This window comes from Eublepharis macularius, chromosome 13 (genome assembly GCF_028583425.1).
Source record: "Eublepharis macularius isolate TG4126 chromosome 13, MPM_Emac_v1.0, whole genome shotgun sequence".
In the NCBI taxonomy this organism is placed as follows: domain Eukaryota; kingdom Metazoa; phylum Chordata; class Lepidosauria; order Squamata; family Eublepharidae; genus Eublepharis; species Eublepharis macularius.
Genome location: NC_072802.1, coordinates 13,911,874 through 13,930,102, shown reverse-complemented (window position 1 = coordinate 13,930,102; position 18,229 = coordinate 13,911,874). Strand labels below are relative to the sequence as shown.

General features: G+C 45.8%; 1 protein-coding gene across 1 annotated transcript in view; it reads right to left on the bottom strand.

Moving 5' to 3' along the window:
• COL4A6 (collagen type IV alpha 6 chain) overlaps nt 1-18,229 on the bottom strand; it is a 294,347-nt gene that overhangs the window by 5,576 nt on the left and 270,542 nt on the right. Inside the window, exons 37-43 of the mRNA XM_054996028.1 lie at nt 16,400-16,525; nt 12,370-12,486; nt 10,122-10,283; nt 5,037-5,135; nt 4,240-4,386; nt 3,367-3,483; nt 393-584 (exon numbers count right to left, since the gene is read on the bottom strand). Coding sequence (XP_054852003.1) covers nt 393-584; nt 3,367-3,483; nt 4,240-4,386; nt 5,037-5,135; nt 10,122-10,283; nt 12,370-12,486; nt 16,400-16,525 — 960 coding nt within the window. The remainder of the gene's footprint in view (nt 1-392; nt 585-3,366; nt 3,484-4,239; nt 4,387-5,036; nt 5,136-10,121; nt 10,284-12,369; nt 12,487-16,399; nt 16,526-18,229) is intronic.

Sequence of the window (18,229 nt, the reverse complement as noted above, 5' to 3'; positions counted from 1 at the left end):
TCCAGGCTGAACTTCTGCCTATTAAAGGTATTTAAACCTGGGTATGGCGAGAGGCAGGAGGGCCTTTGGGCCTGAAGCAAACATCCTTCTGGGCTGCAGAGTCTCAGTCCACAGCTTGCTGCATGTGGCCGGAAGTGTGCTGGGTCAGTGGATCTAGCACCAGCCCACTTGTTGTTTCCTTTCTGAGCCACTTCCTGTTCCCCATGGTAGGGAAAGACTGAAACAGAAGCTTTTTTTCTTAAGCACTTTTTGTTTTTAGAAATCACAAAGCCTCTGCTTAGAAGATGGGAAGAGATGCAGTGCCAAAGCTTGACTGTGCAGCGGATTTTTCAGCCTCTCTTCTGTGCCAATGACTTGGCATTTGTTTTCATCCCACAGATGCCACTGCTTACCAAGGTCCTGGTTATGCGCCTTCTCTTGGCCCTCCACGTACAACAAGCTGTAGCCTTCCCAGAGCTTGCTCATGCCTACTGGGCATGGTGGGATCTGTTCTGACTGACTGTGCTTCACCAGGGTATAGCCAACGCCCACACTGCGGCCTGGCATCCCAGGCAAGCCGGAAGGGCCTGGCGTCCCAGCAATGCCTGGAGAGAAAAGAATGGGTTAGATATTGGCCATCCCATTGTCATGAAGCCAGCAGGCCAGGGACTGGCACAGAGTATGTTGTTGACATAAACTGTGCTGTTGCACCTTGCTTTCTGTTCTGGCATTGCATTGATGGTATTTGGGAATTTCCTGCATTTTGTAGGAGGTTGGACTTGATGACCGTAGAGGTCCCTTCCAACCCCGTGATTCTATGATTCTATTCTATGATGCTGCTTGTCACCGCTTTTTCCTGCCAGGTTGCTGGCCCTTTGCCAGGCCTGAAAAGAAAAAAAAAAGGGGGGGGGAGGCAACAGGGTTTTGTTGCTGCCCCTAACGGATACAAGCTTGCTGTCCCTCTGTAACTTCTCTCTCTGAATTTTCTGCTAATTCCTAAGTATCGATTATGTTTTTCATAGGACTGAAACTAGGGGTGTGTAGTTCGCTCTAGAATTCATATTCAAATACTGAATTTTGGCTGATTCAGTAAAATCTGGCAAAAAACCAGACATCCCAAATTTTTACTGAATTTCAAAATTTGGTAAAAATTTGGCCATTGTTTTCTATGGGAAAATCACTCTGGAGGATATCCAGTGGGCTGGAGGGGGCCATTTTTCAACCAAATGTCACCAAATTTGGAGGAAGCCCACTCCTGACTGTCTTTAAAGACTCCCCCAAATTTCAGGAAGATTAGACTCCAGGGACCAATTTTATGGGCCCTCAAAGAAGGTGCCCCTACACACTCCCCATTATTCCCTAAGGGGAAAATATCTGGGGGCTGGAGGTGGCGTTTTTCAAGAAAACTCAACCAAATTTTCAGGAGACCTACTCTTGACTGTCCTCTAAAGATTTCACAAATTTCAGGAAAATTGGACCTTGGGGCCAATTCTACGGGCCCTTGAACAAGGTGCCACCAACCACTCCCTTCCTATGGGAAAAAAGTCAAAGCTGACTCCCATTGCAGAAATACACTGGAGCAAGCCTGCCATGGCCAAGGCACACTGCCAGATGCAAGCTGAGCTCATCCCAGAGAAAACCCAACAGAAGCAGACTTTAACAAAGGGACGGAATCCCCCCAGAACCAAAAGGAAGGCAGGGGACCAGCACCACATCAGGGCACCACACCCTTTCCGCCCAAACCAAACTGAAGCAAGCGACCCTGTTGCAACTTAGCCCCCCCAAAAGAGCCACTGTCATTCACAGCAGCCAGTGGGGAAACACCACAGAACGGAGCCAAGTAGGACCTAGCAGGACAGTCAGGAGTAGGTTCCCTCCAAATTTGATAAAGTTTCATTGAAAAAGGACTCCCCCCCCCGCCCGCCGCCCGCCCATAAGATACTCTCGAGTGATTTTTCCATAGAAAACAATGGCTGGATTTTTCAGAAATAGCCAAACCGAATTAGAGAATTAGGGAACTCTGATTTTTTTCTGATTTGGAAAAAAAATGGATTTGCTGATTTTTTTTTTTAAATCTCTCCATGGCTTCACACACCAAGTCCTTTCCCTACATCTTTGCAAACACCATTTAAGCTCTAAACTGGTTTTAACATTCGGGAGAATGAAGTAGTAACGAGATGAGAGAATTAGGAGCAGTCAAGAATGGACAATACTTAGACTGAGGGTAGGGAATGCCATTTTCAGGCACCGTTCATTCACATTCTGCAAGCAGAAAACTAGAATGTAGGGAGATGGCTGAGCTTCTCTCCTTGAAGTGCTAGTTTTCTTACCTGCAATTTTTTTAAACAATGGAGCATTCCAAAATGCCCTCCCCCAGAGTCTAAAGTGGCACAGTCCATTCTAGAACCTCAGGATTCTGTCCCCTCATCCTCACACAAGGAGCAGGGCTGCAAGAAACCAGTTAGCGTTTAAGAGGTCATAGGGGACTGCCCAATGTCTGGCCCACCAAGCAAGGGCTCGAGAAACCAACCTGTTTGTGTTGTCCCCCCCCCCACAAGAGCAAAAAAACGAGATATAATTAAACCCCCAGTGGGCATCTGTGCAGAGTGGGTCTTGACTGTCACAATCTGTACCAGAATGTATTAGACTAAGTTCTAAAATATTAATGCTTTATTTTTTTTTAAAAAAAAATATCCTACCTTTCCATCATTTAGGTCTTCCAAGCAGCTTACAAAAAAACAGTACAAAATAGTAACAGTGTAACAGGTTAAATAACCTAAGAAATTAAACTAAAAAAAAAGAAACAAATATATAACAGCTAAGAGAAGATCTATAACTGCCATTAAAGGCTCAAATGAATAAGTACCTGGCATCTGAAAGTTTCACTATTTTAATTTATTGAAGACTATTTTTATATCTTACCTTTCCTCTTACCCCCAAATAAGAATGTTTACCTGTAGTCATTGTCAGGGAAGAAGGTTGACAGCTGGGATGCCACCACAGAGAAGACCCTGCCTTTGGTAGCACACTCATCTAATTTAGAAAGTGTCAGTACCCAACAAAGACCCTCTGATGAGGGTCTTCACAGACAGGCAAGTTCAGATGGGAGAAGGCATTCTTTTTGATATCATATGGTCTTAGTCTGTTTCTAGGTTGTGACCAGAAACAAACTGAAAAAACATGGCAAGTGGAAAGGATAAATGTGTCAAGGAGACACATGCCTTGAAGTATGTCATATGGTTCCTAAAAATCAGATTTAGGAAGCCTTACTGCAGAAACATTTAGAATGCATATTTTCATCTTGGGATGGGGAACATAAAAGAGTCTGTGGTGTGGATAAACATGAAAGGAAACAAGGCAATATTAGGTTGTGCACACAGCACTTACCTTCTGGTCCCTGTGACCCTGGACTACCTGGGGGTCCAGGATCTCCTACTATACCAGGAAATCCAGGAAATCCACTGGATCCCATCTGGCCAGGTCTGCCTGCCTTCCCTTTTGGGCCTGTTGTTAAATGATAACTTGTTAAGTTTCATATTGCTGTCTTTATCCCCAGAGTAACAAGAGAGAGGACCAGCGGCTTACACCCAGCCATTCCAACTGCAACACAGTTTAATGCAACATCCTCCCCACCCCCCACCACACACAGCAAGTTTTAAAGGCAGATTCCCTGCGTCCTCTCCCAAGATTTAGAACAGCCACTGGACTATGAACAGTAGCGCCCGTGTCAGATGGTATTTGTTCACAGCCAACATCAGTCTGCACTCCAGTTTGAGAAAGATGAAATCAGAGATCCAGTCTCTCAGGATATCCCCCGGTGGGCAATGAATTTCAGCATGCCAGTTTGGGATGCTGCTAATTTTAAGTCAAATCAGAACACAGAATGTTTGTATTCAAGGCTTCAAATCCTATTACTGCTGTCCAACCTGCAGAGAAAAACATCTTCCACCACCGGCTATATGTGATTCTTTAACTGGAGATTAACAGGGCTTTGAACCCTGGACCTCCTCTTTCTTTACTACCATCTGACACCCTGACCTGACCTTACCCGTACCGTAAGATAAGGAGCCAAAGGAGAGGGAGGGGCTGCGGCTTTTACCTTTTAGGATCATAGATGCACCTAAGTTTTTGTCCTCATTAGGAATATTTAACCACACAGTTTAGAGGACACAGCTCTTCAAAGAACTGCCTCTAAAGGATGGAACTTACTCTTTCATTTCTTCATATCTGAAGATAGGCAAGTAAGACTTATTTTTTTACCTTGTGATCCAGGTAGTCCCTGAGGCCCAGGGTCACCATTAGAAGCAGGGATGCCATCAATTCCTGGAAGTCCCGTTTCACCAGGAGGTGCTGTGAGATGTTCAGGCTTCTGTGTGCGGCCTGGAGGACCTTGGAGGCCAGGGAAACCTGCACATAAACAGTGAGGCAACCTGTAAGGACTGCAAGAAATTGACAGGGAGAATCCTGAAATTTTGTTCAGTGTCCTAAAATTCCCTTATCCTCTCAGAATATTTTCAGGCATTCATATAAGGAATTTTTTGGAATCACACAGCAGAGTCAGAAGAAGAGCTGAACAGAGGACATCTCACTTAGTAAAGTGTTAATTAGATGGAATACTTCAAATCTGGTACGTAGCTTTTGAAGTTTGGGAGTTTAGGGGGAAGATGACGGAGTGGGAGCCCCATTTATAGCCAACAAAGATGGTATGATTTGTGAGCTGTATTTATATCTGTATCTAGAGATAGATAGATAGAGATACACATTTTCACATTTTTACATATTTAGATCACACTGTGATCCAAAGATTTAGCTGTGAAGAAAATATCAGAAGTTGCCTCCCCTTGCTTGCTATTTCAAATCTTCCATAAAAATCCTCCCAAATTAAAAATAGGAACAAGTGGAAAAAAGAATAAAGGATGCAAGATGAGCATTGACACGTGCAACACTTTCTCCTCTTCCTTGAGTTCCTTGGGTTCATTTCCTAATCATCACCACCACCACCACCACCACCATCATTCCATGATTAACTCATCTTCCTCAGTCTATTTGCTACTCACCTCGATGGCCTTTTTCACCTTTTGGGCCAGGGAAACCTGGATCCCCTGGGGGTCCATCTTTACCTGGCATTCCCATGAAGCCTGGGTCACCTCTCAAGCCTGAGAAGAGATGAAGTGGAGGCTAACAGAACCATTTCAGCTTCCATTAAAGATCAGCACAGTTTACACACACATATAAAATCTTTATACAGACAGTAAAATGTATCAACTAATTTAATTTTGGTGAAACATCTTCTGCCTTTTACCACAGAACTAACACAGGTTAACTGGCCCCAATATGAGAAAACTGGGTGATTCACTTTCACATTGGCATATGGGCTGCTGCCACATAAAAACCACCACCACGCAAAGCTTGGCCAAAATGGAGAACCACCTCCTTCCAAAAGAAATTTCCCCAGGGAACCAAATTTCTCAGGAGAACTGCTAACTTTTATTCAGGTAGTACAAGGCCACTCACAAACCCCAGAGCTGTGAATGAAAGAGGACACTTTTACACACCAGTTTGGATGTAGTGACTTTCTTTCCCCTTCTCTCCATACATCATGCAATGGTGAGAATTCTTTTTGGCTTCATTTGCCTTTGGAAAGTAGGGCCTGGTTCTCTATGAGGTGGCCATCTTGCAGTACTTCAGTCTGCAGGTGGGGGATCACATAATTGAATGCTTCCACAAGACAAAAAATCCCCTGCACTCTGAAAATCACCACGCCATGGAGATTTCTAGGATATAACCCTTCTCCCTGACATGTAGGGTTTTTGGGGGGGGGGGCTGAGATGGAGGAGCAGTCAATCAAATACATGCCCACCTTCAGTCTGAAATGGTATGTCTCAGAGCCAAGCGACAAGTGACTTTTTTCATGTGGAGAACACTTGATTGCTTTCGCAAGTTTTCCTGGGAACTGAAGTTCGAGCGTCCTTCCCCTCTGTTAGAATCGCTGCCTGAAGAGCCAGAGAAAGCCGGCGGCAGCAGCAGCTTTTGCAAATCGTTCCTCCAGTCACAAGCCTGCTCTCAACGATCGTTTGGGGGTGGGCAGCTGCTACTTTCTCCCTGGGCATCCTGCTCCCAGAGAGCTGCTCTGGAGAAAGCCGCCGTGTCGGTGAAGCTCCAGCCACAACAACAGCGGAAGAATCTGCTGCTGCTCTAACATGCCCTTCCCCTGCTCCTGAGCTCCGGGAGAAAAACTGGAATGAGGGCATGTTAGAGCAGCAGCAGATTCTTCCACTGTCGCTGCAGCTGGAGCTTCACCAACACGGCGGCTTTCTCCAGAGCAGCTCCCCGGGAGCAGGACGCCCAGGGAGAAAGTAGCAGCTGCCTGGCCCCAAACGATCGTTGAGAGCCCTCTTGTCCAGCAGGCTTGTGACTGGAGGAACGATTTGCAAAAGCTGCTGCTGCTGCCGGCTTTCTCTGGCTCTTCAGGCAGCGATTCTAACAGAGGGGAAGGACACTCGGACTTCAGTGCCCAGGGAAACTCGCGAAAACAATCAAGTGTTCTCCATGTGAAAAAAGTCACTTGTAGCTTGGCTCTCAGATACAGGGGGGCTCACCTCAGAGAGAGCTAGGCGTTTCTTTAGGTTCCTCCCACGAAAATTATGTACTCTGCCCACCTTTGCCTGGCTCTCTATGAGTCACTTCACAAAGTGTGATTTTCAGCTGTGTAGGAAGATGGATCTGGATTTATATTCCTTTCTCTTAACTGTCCTAAGTCTAACCTACAGCTTGAAGTTTGCCAGAAGGTTTCTAGGGTGCTGGAAGTTGTAGTTAAACACATAGAAGTCCATTTCTGGTAGGGTCAAATTACACATGGCTCATTGGTTTTCCTTGTGGGCCAAACAGCAGCTCTTGGGGGGTGATTTGCATGTGGAAATGGGGAAAAGTGTTCCCCCCCTTCTCCGCATACCATGGTTATGATCCAAACCACCCCTTTGGGATGCTTTTAAACCTAATACCACCCCCATCAGGAGGTCCACTCATGGATCTTCCATTATACTATCTAATCTACTATACCGGAGACTGCATCAATAAGACAAGATCTTACTACCTTCAGAAGCCAGAGTATCTACCTGTTCTTGCAATTGTACCAGCAAGTGGCAAAAACAAGTGACACATTTCCCAGGAAACCGCTGACTTTCCTAGTTGCTACTGACTGGATTCACTGGAACTGCTAAAAAGCTGTTTCTTTCAACCCTGAAACTGTGGTTTAAATTTAAAGACAATTTGGTCAATGGGATGAGCACCAAAGTTTGTTAATCCATTGGAAGTATTTGCTGACCATTCTTCTCCAAGTTGAGCAGTTTCCTGCAAACTTGTGCATGTAATTTCTATATGCAATCTGAAAGCTCGCTTGTGGACTCCAAACTGTGAGATGTTACTGCCAGAAATTTGAAAAAGTGTGTATTGTTTCCTCTGCAACACAACAAATAAACCCAGCTAAACTTTACTGGTACTGTCTGAAGTCTCCATAAAAATAAGTCCAGGTTTTCTGGTAAACAATGTGCGGAAGGATTCTCGTTCCCCAAGCTTTTCTATCCCTTTTTTTAATATTAGGAGAAACCACGTACAGCATATGTGGAGCTGTTTTGGAGGTGGTATTGCCTTACATTTATATCCTACTTTTCTCTCATTACGGAATACAAGACGGCATACATGGGGGGTTCCTAGGAGGTACTGACCAGACCCAAACCTCCTTAGTTTCAACAAGGTGGCTTCAACCTTTTTAGTGTTGAAGTGCCCTTTTCTCTGGGGCTACATCCCAACATTTTGGGGTGTGGGACTTGCACACTTGGTTTTAAAAGTTTGTTTTCTGTAGGCAGAAGAAAGGCAGGAATGGGAAGCTGATTGCTCCCAAGTATTGCCCATCTGATTAACTGCTCTGATGAATACCCAGTCATCAAAACTTTATAAATACAAATGGCTCTTCCAGCAGGAGACAATGAAATGGCCAGCTCACACCTTAGCTGGAACCTGACACTTAGATGGTGACAGAGGCTTGGGATGCTGGAGACTAGATTGTATCTTCTTGGAGACCTCAGGAAAGAAAGAGTTGACACACAGGGAGGTGGGCACAGAGGAGATAAATTCCCTTGGCATGGAGGGAATGGGGTCCAGCTTGGCTGATTCCAGCTGGGGAGGGCTTGCAGGAAAGAGATTGCATGTTGGACTTCTTGGATGGCAGCAATTGCCACATGGAAAAGACAAAGGGCAGGCAGTCCAAATGAAGACTCCAAGGTAATGGGATGCTGTAAGTTTAAAGACTCTGCCTTGAACAAGACCTACTAAGGCACGGTTAGGGCAGAGGGACAGAGGACTGTGTTTGCACCTTGTCTTTGCATGCCGTTGCTGTGCAGAATATGTGCATGGACTTCATCCTTTTCAATAAATCCTTTTCTATTTTGAATGTTGGTAGTTGCTTTCCATATCACATAGACCTCCACTATTCAAACATACTATCTAAAATGGGAACTAGGGAAACGGAGGTAGTTGGTTGCCAGATTGCTAGTTCCTCTGGAGTGCACAAGTGCAGTAGGAGGACCTTGCAATAACCAGTTGTAGGGCAGTGGGAGATGTGGGCACTTGGTGGAGCCTTTAATCCACAATGTGGAAAGGAAGCTAAGAGTGCTGGCCTTCTTGGCAGGAATTTCTGAAACTGACCAACTGATGTCAATGTACCAAAGGAGAAGCACAAGAAAACCCCTGGGAGAGTCAGGTGGACTTTGGAAAGTAGAGCATCACTGGGTAGAGACTTGGAGCCAAGCTACAAGTGACAAATGACACTTGCCTGGCAAGTGAACAGACTCCCATGTATTCCTCCCTGTTCACTTGCCGTTCACTTGCGCTCCACTTGATCAAGTGGAGTGCAAGTGAACAGGGAGGAATACATGGGAGTCTGTTCACTTGCCAGGCAAGTGTCACTCATCACTTCTGGCTTGGCTCTAGGGATGACCGGTGAGCTTCTAGGTGCTTTGGAGGGCTGGAACTAGGCTCATGGGTCAGCGGGGCTGTTTCATGACACCACCCATAAACTGGGATCCAAGAATCCCAGAGCCACAAAGACAGTGCAAGATACAAATACTTTCTCACAGTGTAAGTCAAAACTGTATCCAGTTTTGCAAACTGTTAATTCTGTAGAACATCCAGTAGATGTTGTATACATTTAAAGAAAACCACAAGGAAATATTAATTAAAAACCCCTTGGTGAGTTAGTTTTCAAGGGAAGAAGAGTAGAGCATCTTCGATGGATCAGACCAACGGGTCCATGTAGCCCAGCACCCCAGTTTCACACACTGGCCACCCAGAGATTCCCCAAGAGAGCTACAAGCAGGGTGCTGAGGCCAAAGCCTACCTTCGGCGCTCTCTTACGACAACATCCAGACTGCTTCCGAACATGGAGCCTCCAACTAGCCTGAGCCATTACTGGGGTTCATGTTGATAATCTGCTGCACTCGCTGTACTTAGTTCAATAAACGGTAATTCAAGTGAATTAATCGGGGTGTCTGAAGACAGTTCCAGCGAGCTTCATGGTGGAGTTGGGCTTTTCACTTGAGTCTTATTTGCTAGTATAATATTTTTACCACTACATCATATTGGCTTTTTGCATTCTTGTCTACGAAAAGCATGTGTGAGCTAGCCATTCACGAAAATGCATAACTCCTAACGCAAAAGGAAGAGAGGAACACAGGAAGTTGCCTTACGCAGAGTCAGCCCACTGGCCTAGCAAGGTCAATATTATTTACTCTGACTAGCAGAGGCTCTCCAGTGTCTCAGATGGAGGTCTTTCACATCACCTGCTGCCAGTGGAAATATCGGGGATTGAACCTGGAACCTTCTGCATACAAAACAGATGCTCTACTACTGAACTGTGGTCCCATCCCAGAAGACAGAGATGATGGACTATCACATAGTTTGCACTTGTCTAACTTTCTGTGGAATAACTTGGCTCAACCAACCCGATGAGCTTCCTTCAAAATGCCTGATTTGCTTCAGTCCCCTTTCCCACTTAGCCCTGTTGCTGCTGATTTGAGAGCAGAGACAGCTCAAGAGCCAGAGCATTTCCATTCATTTTATTATTCTTTTTTAAAAGAGAATTGTACCTTTGAATCCTGATGCTCCTGGAATTCCAGTTAGCCCAGGGATCCCCGGATCACCTTTGAAGCCTGGCAAACCAGGAAGGCCAGGAAAGCCTGGGGTGCCTGTGTCACCTTGATTGAAGGCTGGGCCTGGGGGTCCTTGGGGCCCAGGGGGTCCTTGGGAGCCTAGGGCAAAGGACAACAAGCACGAGAAGCTTAGAAGTAGCTGGGCTGCAGACTTTCGGCTCTGGTGTCCGGGGTCTGAGTCCCAGCCCCCAGACTTGCCAGGAGGGAGCAGTGGGAGGCAACCGGGAGGCAGTGGCCCTACCACCCCAGCCAGCAACCAGGTCCAGAACCAGCCCACTCCAGGGGGAAGAGGCAAAAGGCCCAAGCCCCAGAGGGCTGGAGGGAGCAGGGAGAGACCAGCCAGTCCCACCCTCCAGGGGGAAGAGAGGGGGCTAAGCAGGACAGAGGAAAAGGGCCAAGGCAGGGGAAATAGGGACCCAGCAGCAGCCCAAACAGAGCCCTTACCAGCCAAGGAGAAGCAGCCACTACAGCCCAGAGCCACACCCCGGCTAGAGGACAGCAGCCTGGGTCAGGAGGTGCTAGGAGCCAAGCCCCTTCAGGTGGAGCTGCCACGGGCATTCTGGGGGAGGAGATGGGTAGCCCCGCCCAGCATCAATGAGCAGGCAGCCCAGAAGCTGGCCAGGGCAATTCCTCGTGAGCAAGGCCAGACAAGCTCAGCAGCGCAGAAGCCGGCTGGGGCAGCTCCTTGCGAGCAAGGCTAGGGAAGCTCAGCAGCACAGAAGCTGGCTGGGGCAGTTCCTCATGAGCAAGGCCAGGCAAGCTCAGCAGCTCAAAGGCCTACTGGGGCAGCTCCTCATGAGCAAGGCCAAGGAGACCTCAGCTGGGGATGGCTCGCATTCAACCCCACCCTGCCAGCAAGGCAAGGAAGCCAAGAAGGGATTAGTGGTAGGAGGGAAACACCTGAGGGAAGGCACAGCTGGGCCAAGTCAGGAGAGGGAACAAGCCTAGAAGGAGGGCGGGGCGGGGAAAGGAAACCCTATATAAGGTGGCTAGGAAGAGCTCTGAGGTGGTGGGTGTAAGGAGTGATGGTGTGGAAGTAGAAGCAGAGCAGTGTGAGAGCAAAGGCAAGGAGGAGAGTGGATGGAGGAGGAGGAGATGGCAGAGGCCAAAGAGGGTGGGTGGCACAGGTTGAGCAGGCCAGCGAGTGGACTGAGAGGGAGTCTGGGTGAGGTATACCGCCCCTCCTTCCACAGAGCAGGGTCCTGCAGCATCCCTGGCCCCCCCCTTGATGTCAGGAGCAGACCGCCCAGCGCCCCGCCCAGCGGCGGCCGCTGCAAGCCCTGACATCTGGAATTCTGTGGACCAACCTGCCTACCTATAAAGATGTGGTGCAGCTGAATCCAGTTGTGCTGAAACTCCTTCTTCTTTTCTTTTTTTGCTTTTTGCAGATTAATGAGTTTACAACTCTTACGATGATCAGAAAAAAAAAACCTTACAAAAACTGGGCAGAGCAATTAAAGTCTCCCAAGCCAGAGGAGCCTGTGTGGGCGGCAGCATATTATTCATGGGCCCTGGCTGTGGAACACTTTGTGCACGTTCATCCCCTCATGCCACCAGTCTAGAACTTGGTTATTTTCACTGTTTTTTTGGGTCAGTTGGGGTTTTTTGTTCTTATTGCTGAGTGGGGATTGTCTTCCCCCAACCCCAGGATTTTATCTGCTTTTAGCTCTTCTCTCCTATATTGATTTGCTAGTTTTATGATAGAAATTTAATATTGTGGCTGCTATTTGCTTTCTTGTACGTTTTGCATTTAGAAGAACGTTTGGAATGTTAAATTCTTCTGTGTTTGTTTTAATTTTTCTAAAATTATGAACAGGATTTAAAAAAATGTTTTTCTTGCTTTATTGATATACTGGATTCTGCCAGTACAGGGGCCATGGCTATGCTTCTCTTCATCTTTCGGTGCAGGTGGGTCTTTGTTGTGCAGTACTTTCCTCTGGTACTAGATGGCTTTCTCTGGCCCATTGAAAAATGCTGGTCTCGCATGAACAGAATCTTCTAGTACTGAAGGAAAGTGTTTCATAACAGAGGACTGCCTTGACCGTGGAAACCAGTCCAGTGCAACCGGAAGCAAGATTTTGATTTCAGGATCTGGAAGGTTTTATTCCAGAACCATTCTTTCATGCAGTTCAACTAATTCTCCCTTTCACGGCTGCGTTGATAGCCCAATAATGTGACTCCGTACCTGGTAAACCATCTTCTCCTGGGTTTCCAGCATCTCCAGGTCTCCCAGGAATTCGAGATGGAAAAGAGAGGCCAGGAGGTCCTCGCAAACCAGGCAAACCTAAGGTACCAGGAAGTCCTGGAAGAATGAAAGGAAGAAACGTTCAGTGGAGGACAGAACTGGAGGATTATAGATGTACTTTCCAGAGGACTTCCTGGGCTTTCTGTCCAGTGCTGTAGTGCTATGGTGAAAGTCACAGTTAAAGACTGATCCCTTCTCCTAGGACAGCATCTAGAGTGCATGGCTGTTCACACCATTGCTTCCAACTGCTCCTTGGGGAACTGGATCAAACATAAGTCTCCACTGTATGTGGATGACAAACACTGGGTAAGCATTGGAAGAGTATCTTCCACACCTCCATGCACCCAAGATCCTTACCAGCCTAGGTGGATGCGGATGGTTAAGAGCAACCTAGAAAGATTGGGACTCTCGCCTGCCGACCTACTGACTCAGGGCAGTGACCAGGCAAAAAGTATTGTTAAACAAAGGGTGAGAGACATAGAGCGCCAACGAGATTTAGCTCAATCTCCTCATTTTATGGCCCCTAGGGAATCTAGATATGTTATGGGTATGGCCAGATATCTCACTCATTTGGATGTCCCATCTTATAGAAGAGCTTTCACCTTGGCCCGATGTGAAGTTATCCCTTCAATGGTCATTGAAGGGAAATATAGAAAGATCCCATATGAGGATAGACGCTGCCGTTGCTCCATTGGTGAAGTGGAATCACTTATTCATATGTTCTTTCGTTGTCCTTTCCATCAAGTCTATAGGGACAAGTTTATTTTTCCACTCTTAGACACACCAGTTGCAGAGGCAAATAAGGCGTGCCTGGAGAAACTCCTAATTGATGAGAATCCAACTATCTCCAGGCAAATAGCCAAATTCTGTCTCTATTTGGTTAAATTCCATAATAAAAGGAATAGCCCGACATAGTCTCCTGCTCTTTTGACAATTTTAACTATTTTAATGTCAATGTTTTAAATATTAGAATTCCTCCGGTTCCGAGAGAACTATATACATTTTAAGATAAGATTTTAAATGCTAAATGTATTTTTTTATGTCCTTTACATTTTTACGCTGGATTTAATTTTATTGATTGATAAGGATGTATTGTCATTGTTATGGTCTCTGACCGCAAATAAATTCATTCATTCACCTCCATGCAGATACATCTTATTGCAACTAACTTCAATTTGCTCACGTGTGGCAGAGAAGGAATTCTTCCCTGAGGTTAGCCTGGCTCATAGGCCAGAGAGGGGATACTCTCCTATGCATCACGTGGCTTGGTTTCCTTGCACAAATGATCTGGAGTTCTTGCTCTCCAAAAAGCACCTGGAGAAAAAAGCACCATCTAGATTTTTTGGAGTGCAGCAGATGGCCAATTATGCTGCCTTTAAGAGAAAAGGATTCAACCCAATGGGGTTTTTTTTTAGACATGGGCACGAATCAAAATATGAATCAAATTTCGTGACGAATCAGGCTAAGTTGTGTATCACAAAAATGTGGTTCATGGGGCTGCATTTTCACAAAATCCACGACTTTTCGGGCCAATTAATTCAATTTGTGAATGCTTCATGATGCCAGACAGGCTGGTGCCGATCCATTGATTCCCTAGGCAATACAAGCCTGGAATGTCTGCAGACCTTTTGTTGCCATGGAAACCCCAGTCTTAGCCCACGTAACCTTGTTAGGCAGCTCTCTCTGACAACCTGAAAGCTGAGCAATGCCGGTCTGCGTGAGTTTACCTGGGAACTGTAGTCAGAGACTCCTTCCCCTCTCTTTGTCAGATGCATCTGGCAGGGACAGCTGTGGTTATCGAAGGCTTATACTACATAGGAATTGGATACTTTCACTGCTACAAACTTAATACGGCAAACTGACTGCACACCAAAAGGAGATGTTTACATTTCCAAGCAAAGGAATGTTTTGATTGCCTCCATGCTAATTGCATTCTGTCCCCTTGTGATTTATGTCCCCTTCTTTCCTCTCTCTCTCTCTTCCCCCCTCCTCTTCTGTATCGACCCAGTTTTGATCAGGCATCTGACGAAGAGAACTTGATTCTCGAAAGCTTATGCTACAATAAAATTGGTTAGTCTTAAAGGTGCTACTGGACTCTTTTTGATTTTGCTACTACAGACTAACACGGCTAACTCCTCTGGATCTTCCCCTCTCTGTTTCCCTTCTCCGTTTTTAAGAACGGGATGGTGGAGTAGCAGCAGCGGTGGCCGCCTCAACAGCTCCTTCTGCTGCTGCTTGCTGCTTGCCAGCTTCAAGAACCCTTCCCTGACTCTACCTCCTGTCTTCCTGCTGCTCTGACATGCCTTCCTGCCCCCAAGCTCCCTCTGCTTGGCTTTTCCTTCAACAACTTGGAGGCGGGGGGGATGTCAGAGCAGCAGGAAGATGGGAGGAGGGGAAGGAAAAGTCAGCAAAGAGAACCTGAAGAGAGGAAAACCCAAGCAGATCTGCTCCGCTTGACTTTTCTTCCAGTAGCAGCAGAAAGCAGGAGGCCAGGAGGGAAAATCAGCAAAGAAAGCCTGAAGAGAGCTACTTGGAGGGTGGCTGGAGAAGAGCCTGCTGAAGTCTCCCTGTGAGTTTAGTATCTCTAGGTATGAAGGGGGCTGTTGTAGGGCCCCGGGATTTGACGAATCACGAACCTAACAAATCGTTTTGCGAACTGCATCAATTTTGTGAAAGTTCATGGTTCGTGTTTCAAGGAATGCGATGAACCACAAAACTCAGGGTTCATTTTTTCCCCATTTCGTGCCCATCTCTAGGGTTTTTTTTGTCCCTTTCGATTGATTTAATGATATGCCATTGAAGCAGGATTCTGCCCATAGACAATAACATGCAAATGGTGTTTATGGGTGTCCAGCGTCCAGCATGCTGCCAACACAGAGATGCACCACGACAGGAATAAGAGGATGGTTCAGACATGCTTGACTCACCAGTTTTTAACTATAGCACCGAATGGTGTCCTGCACATGTTTATGGGACATCAAGAATACAACATCACAGCTATAATATTTTTGTTCACTCAAACCCACAACTTTTCAAAAGAGACCAGTCAGAGACATTCAGTTTCAAGAAAGCAAAGGATCTACATGCACATGGGAACTGGCTCAAGGCCGAAGGGTAGTTAGAATGAGAGTGATCCACCAATTCCCTTTTCCCAAAATGTCACCAGCCAATAGAATCTAGTGGACAAATGCAGGTTCAAACGCAACACAACCAGTTAGCTGATATACAGCACTTTGGAGTGCTCAAAGCACTTCAGACACATGCTCTCTTTGCAGTTTATTTATTTAAAACATTTTTATGCCATCTTTCCACCCAAATAGGATCTCCCAAGGTGATGAAAATCAAAACATTAAAATATTTCAACATTAAAACAGTATTTAAAAGTAAATATAAAATAATTCAATAAAAACATATAAACACACAAACATGCATAACACCAAAACCAAAGAGGAGAACCAATAACAGTTACTGGGGGTTTGCCAAACAAAATAAAAACATCTTCACCCGCTGGAGAAAGACAACAATAAAGGAGACAGATGATCTCCCTGGAGAGGGGTTCAAAGTTTCCTTTGAATTCTTGTAACAACCTTGGCATGGTAAGCTAGTTTTTTATTTTTTAAACCCCAATATTGAAGGTGGGGTCCTGAGGCTGAGAGGATGTGGCTTGCCTAAGGCCATCTAGTGAACCTGTGGCAAAGGCAAGATCTGACCTATCTGCAAAAGAATCAAACCAGTGAAAGATGGAACACGAAACTATATATTGAGGACTGATACCACAGAGTAGATATTGAAATGATATAAAATTCATTGATAGTAATTTGATAAGATACTAATGACATCCCAAAAGGAGAAAAGTAATCACTGACGAGAGATACACTGTAGGCTTCTTTATGTATTTTGTATCCATTGGTAATCTTTAATATAAACCTTCAGTAAAAATCCATCCCCTCTTATAGTTGCTGTTACTTACCTGTGTCTCCTGTAGCTCCTTTCAGGCCAGGGGGCCCTGGGCCTCCAGCCTGAATACCTGGGACACCTTGTTCCCCTTTGACACCTGGAAGCCCCGCAGGGCCTTTAAGTCCAGTTTCACTTGGACCTAATCAAAAGATTTCAAAAAATTGAAGGCCATTAAGAATAATTTGGGTACATAAGAACAGATACATGAACACATAAAGCTATCTTGTACCTACTCAGACCCTTGGTCCGCTTAGCTCAGTCCTATCCACTTTGACTGGCACCTCTCCAGAGATGGAGGCAAGTTGTCCTACTACCAGCAACCAGAGATCTGCTTTAAAAGGAGACGCCAGGGATTGCTCATAACAAATGCATACAATTACCACCCTGTGTTTCATTGTATATAGGGGGGAGTGTAATATCTATATATATTGCTGGTATGAATTGTATGAATTTGTTATGAGCCCCTGCCACTTTAATACAGCATTATATTTGTAATTTACTGTGTTATTACTCCCAGGTGGGGTTTCCCACTTTTGTTTATCATGGCTCTGAGGTGGGCTGCCGCAAAACTGCATTTGGAGTCTGTCTGACCAGCAGGAGAAACACAAGGAGGAGAAGGGCCCTTGGGGCACGGAAATGCTTTGAGAGGTTCCAAGGATGGAGCATGCTAGTGCTCCTGCACCTTTAAGACCACACTGCCTGTAAGATGCAGTGAAATCCAACAGTGGTTTTGATTCTGAGCAGTTCTCAACAGGAATATGAGAATCAACCAGGGCTTTTTTTCAGCTGGAACACGGTGGAATGGAGTTTTGAAACCTCTTGAAAATGGTCACATGGCTGGTGCCCCCGCCCCCTGATCTCCAGACAGAGGGGAGTTGAGATTGCCCTTCGCGCAGACAGAGATCAGGGGGCGGGGCCACCAGCCATGTGACCATTTTCTCTGAGGGCAACCCACTGAGTTCCACCACCTCTTTTCCCAGAAAAAAAGCCCTGGAATCAACGGTTTGCACATAACACAAAATTATAGTTAAGAATAACTGTGGTCAATAAGCCAAGGCTCTGATTTCAGATCCTGGTGTAAGAGAGCCAAACTTGCTATACTTAAAGAGGTCTGGGATCAGATGATCTACAAACCACAGTTAGCTAAATTATTTTTTCAGATTATATCTGAGCCAATCTGTTGACTATCATGCAGGAGTAACAACTTGGGTTTCTTTTAATTTTAGTTTTAAAATGGCTGGCAGTATATGGCTATTTAAATAAACTATCAATGGCTGTGGTGGATGAAATTCCTTAGTGGTTAACGTAGAAAATTCCCAAGTACATAGGAATTTGTCCTGGGAAGAGAGGAGGTCAAGTTCATCTAAAGATACTACAGTATAGATACCAAGGTATGGTTGTGGCAGCCTTGCTGAAGCTAAGCATGTCTGCAGCTGGCCTGGGACTGGATGGAAGACTCCTGGGAACTTCATATAGACACCACCTTGTGTTCCATGATGGACAAAATGCAGGGCGCAAATTCAACAAATTACATTCATATTAAGGGTCTATAAGGTTCATTGGTGGCTGTTTCTTCTACCCAGAATGCAAGCGATGTAATATAACATCTACAGCAATCGAACACATCTGAATACATGAAGCTACTTTATATTGAATCAGATAAAAAGGTCAGTACTGCCTAACCAGACTGGCAGTGGCTCTCCAAAGTCTCAAGCAGATGTCTTTCACGTCATCTACCACCTGATCCTTCTAGCTGGAGGTGCCAGGGATTGAACCTCGGACCTTCTGCATGGCGAGCAGATGCTCTGCCACTAAGCCACAGCCCTTCCCGATTAAAAAGTAG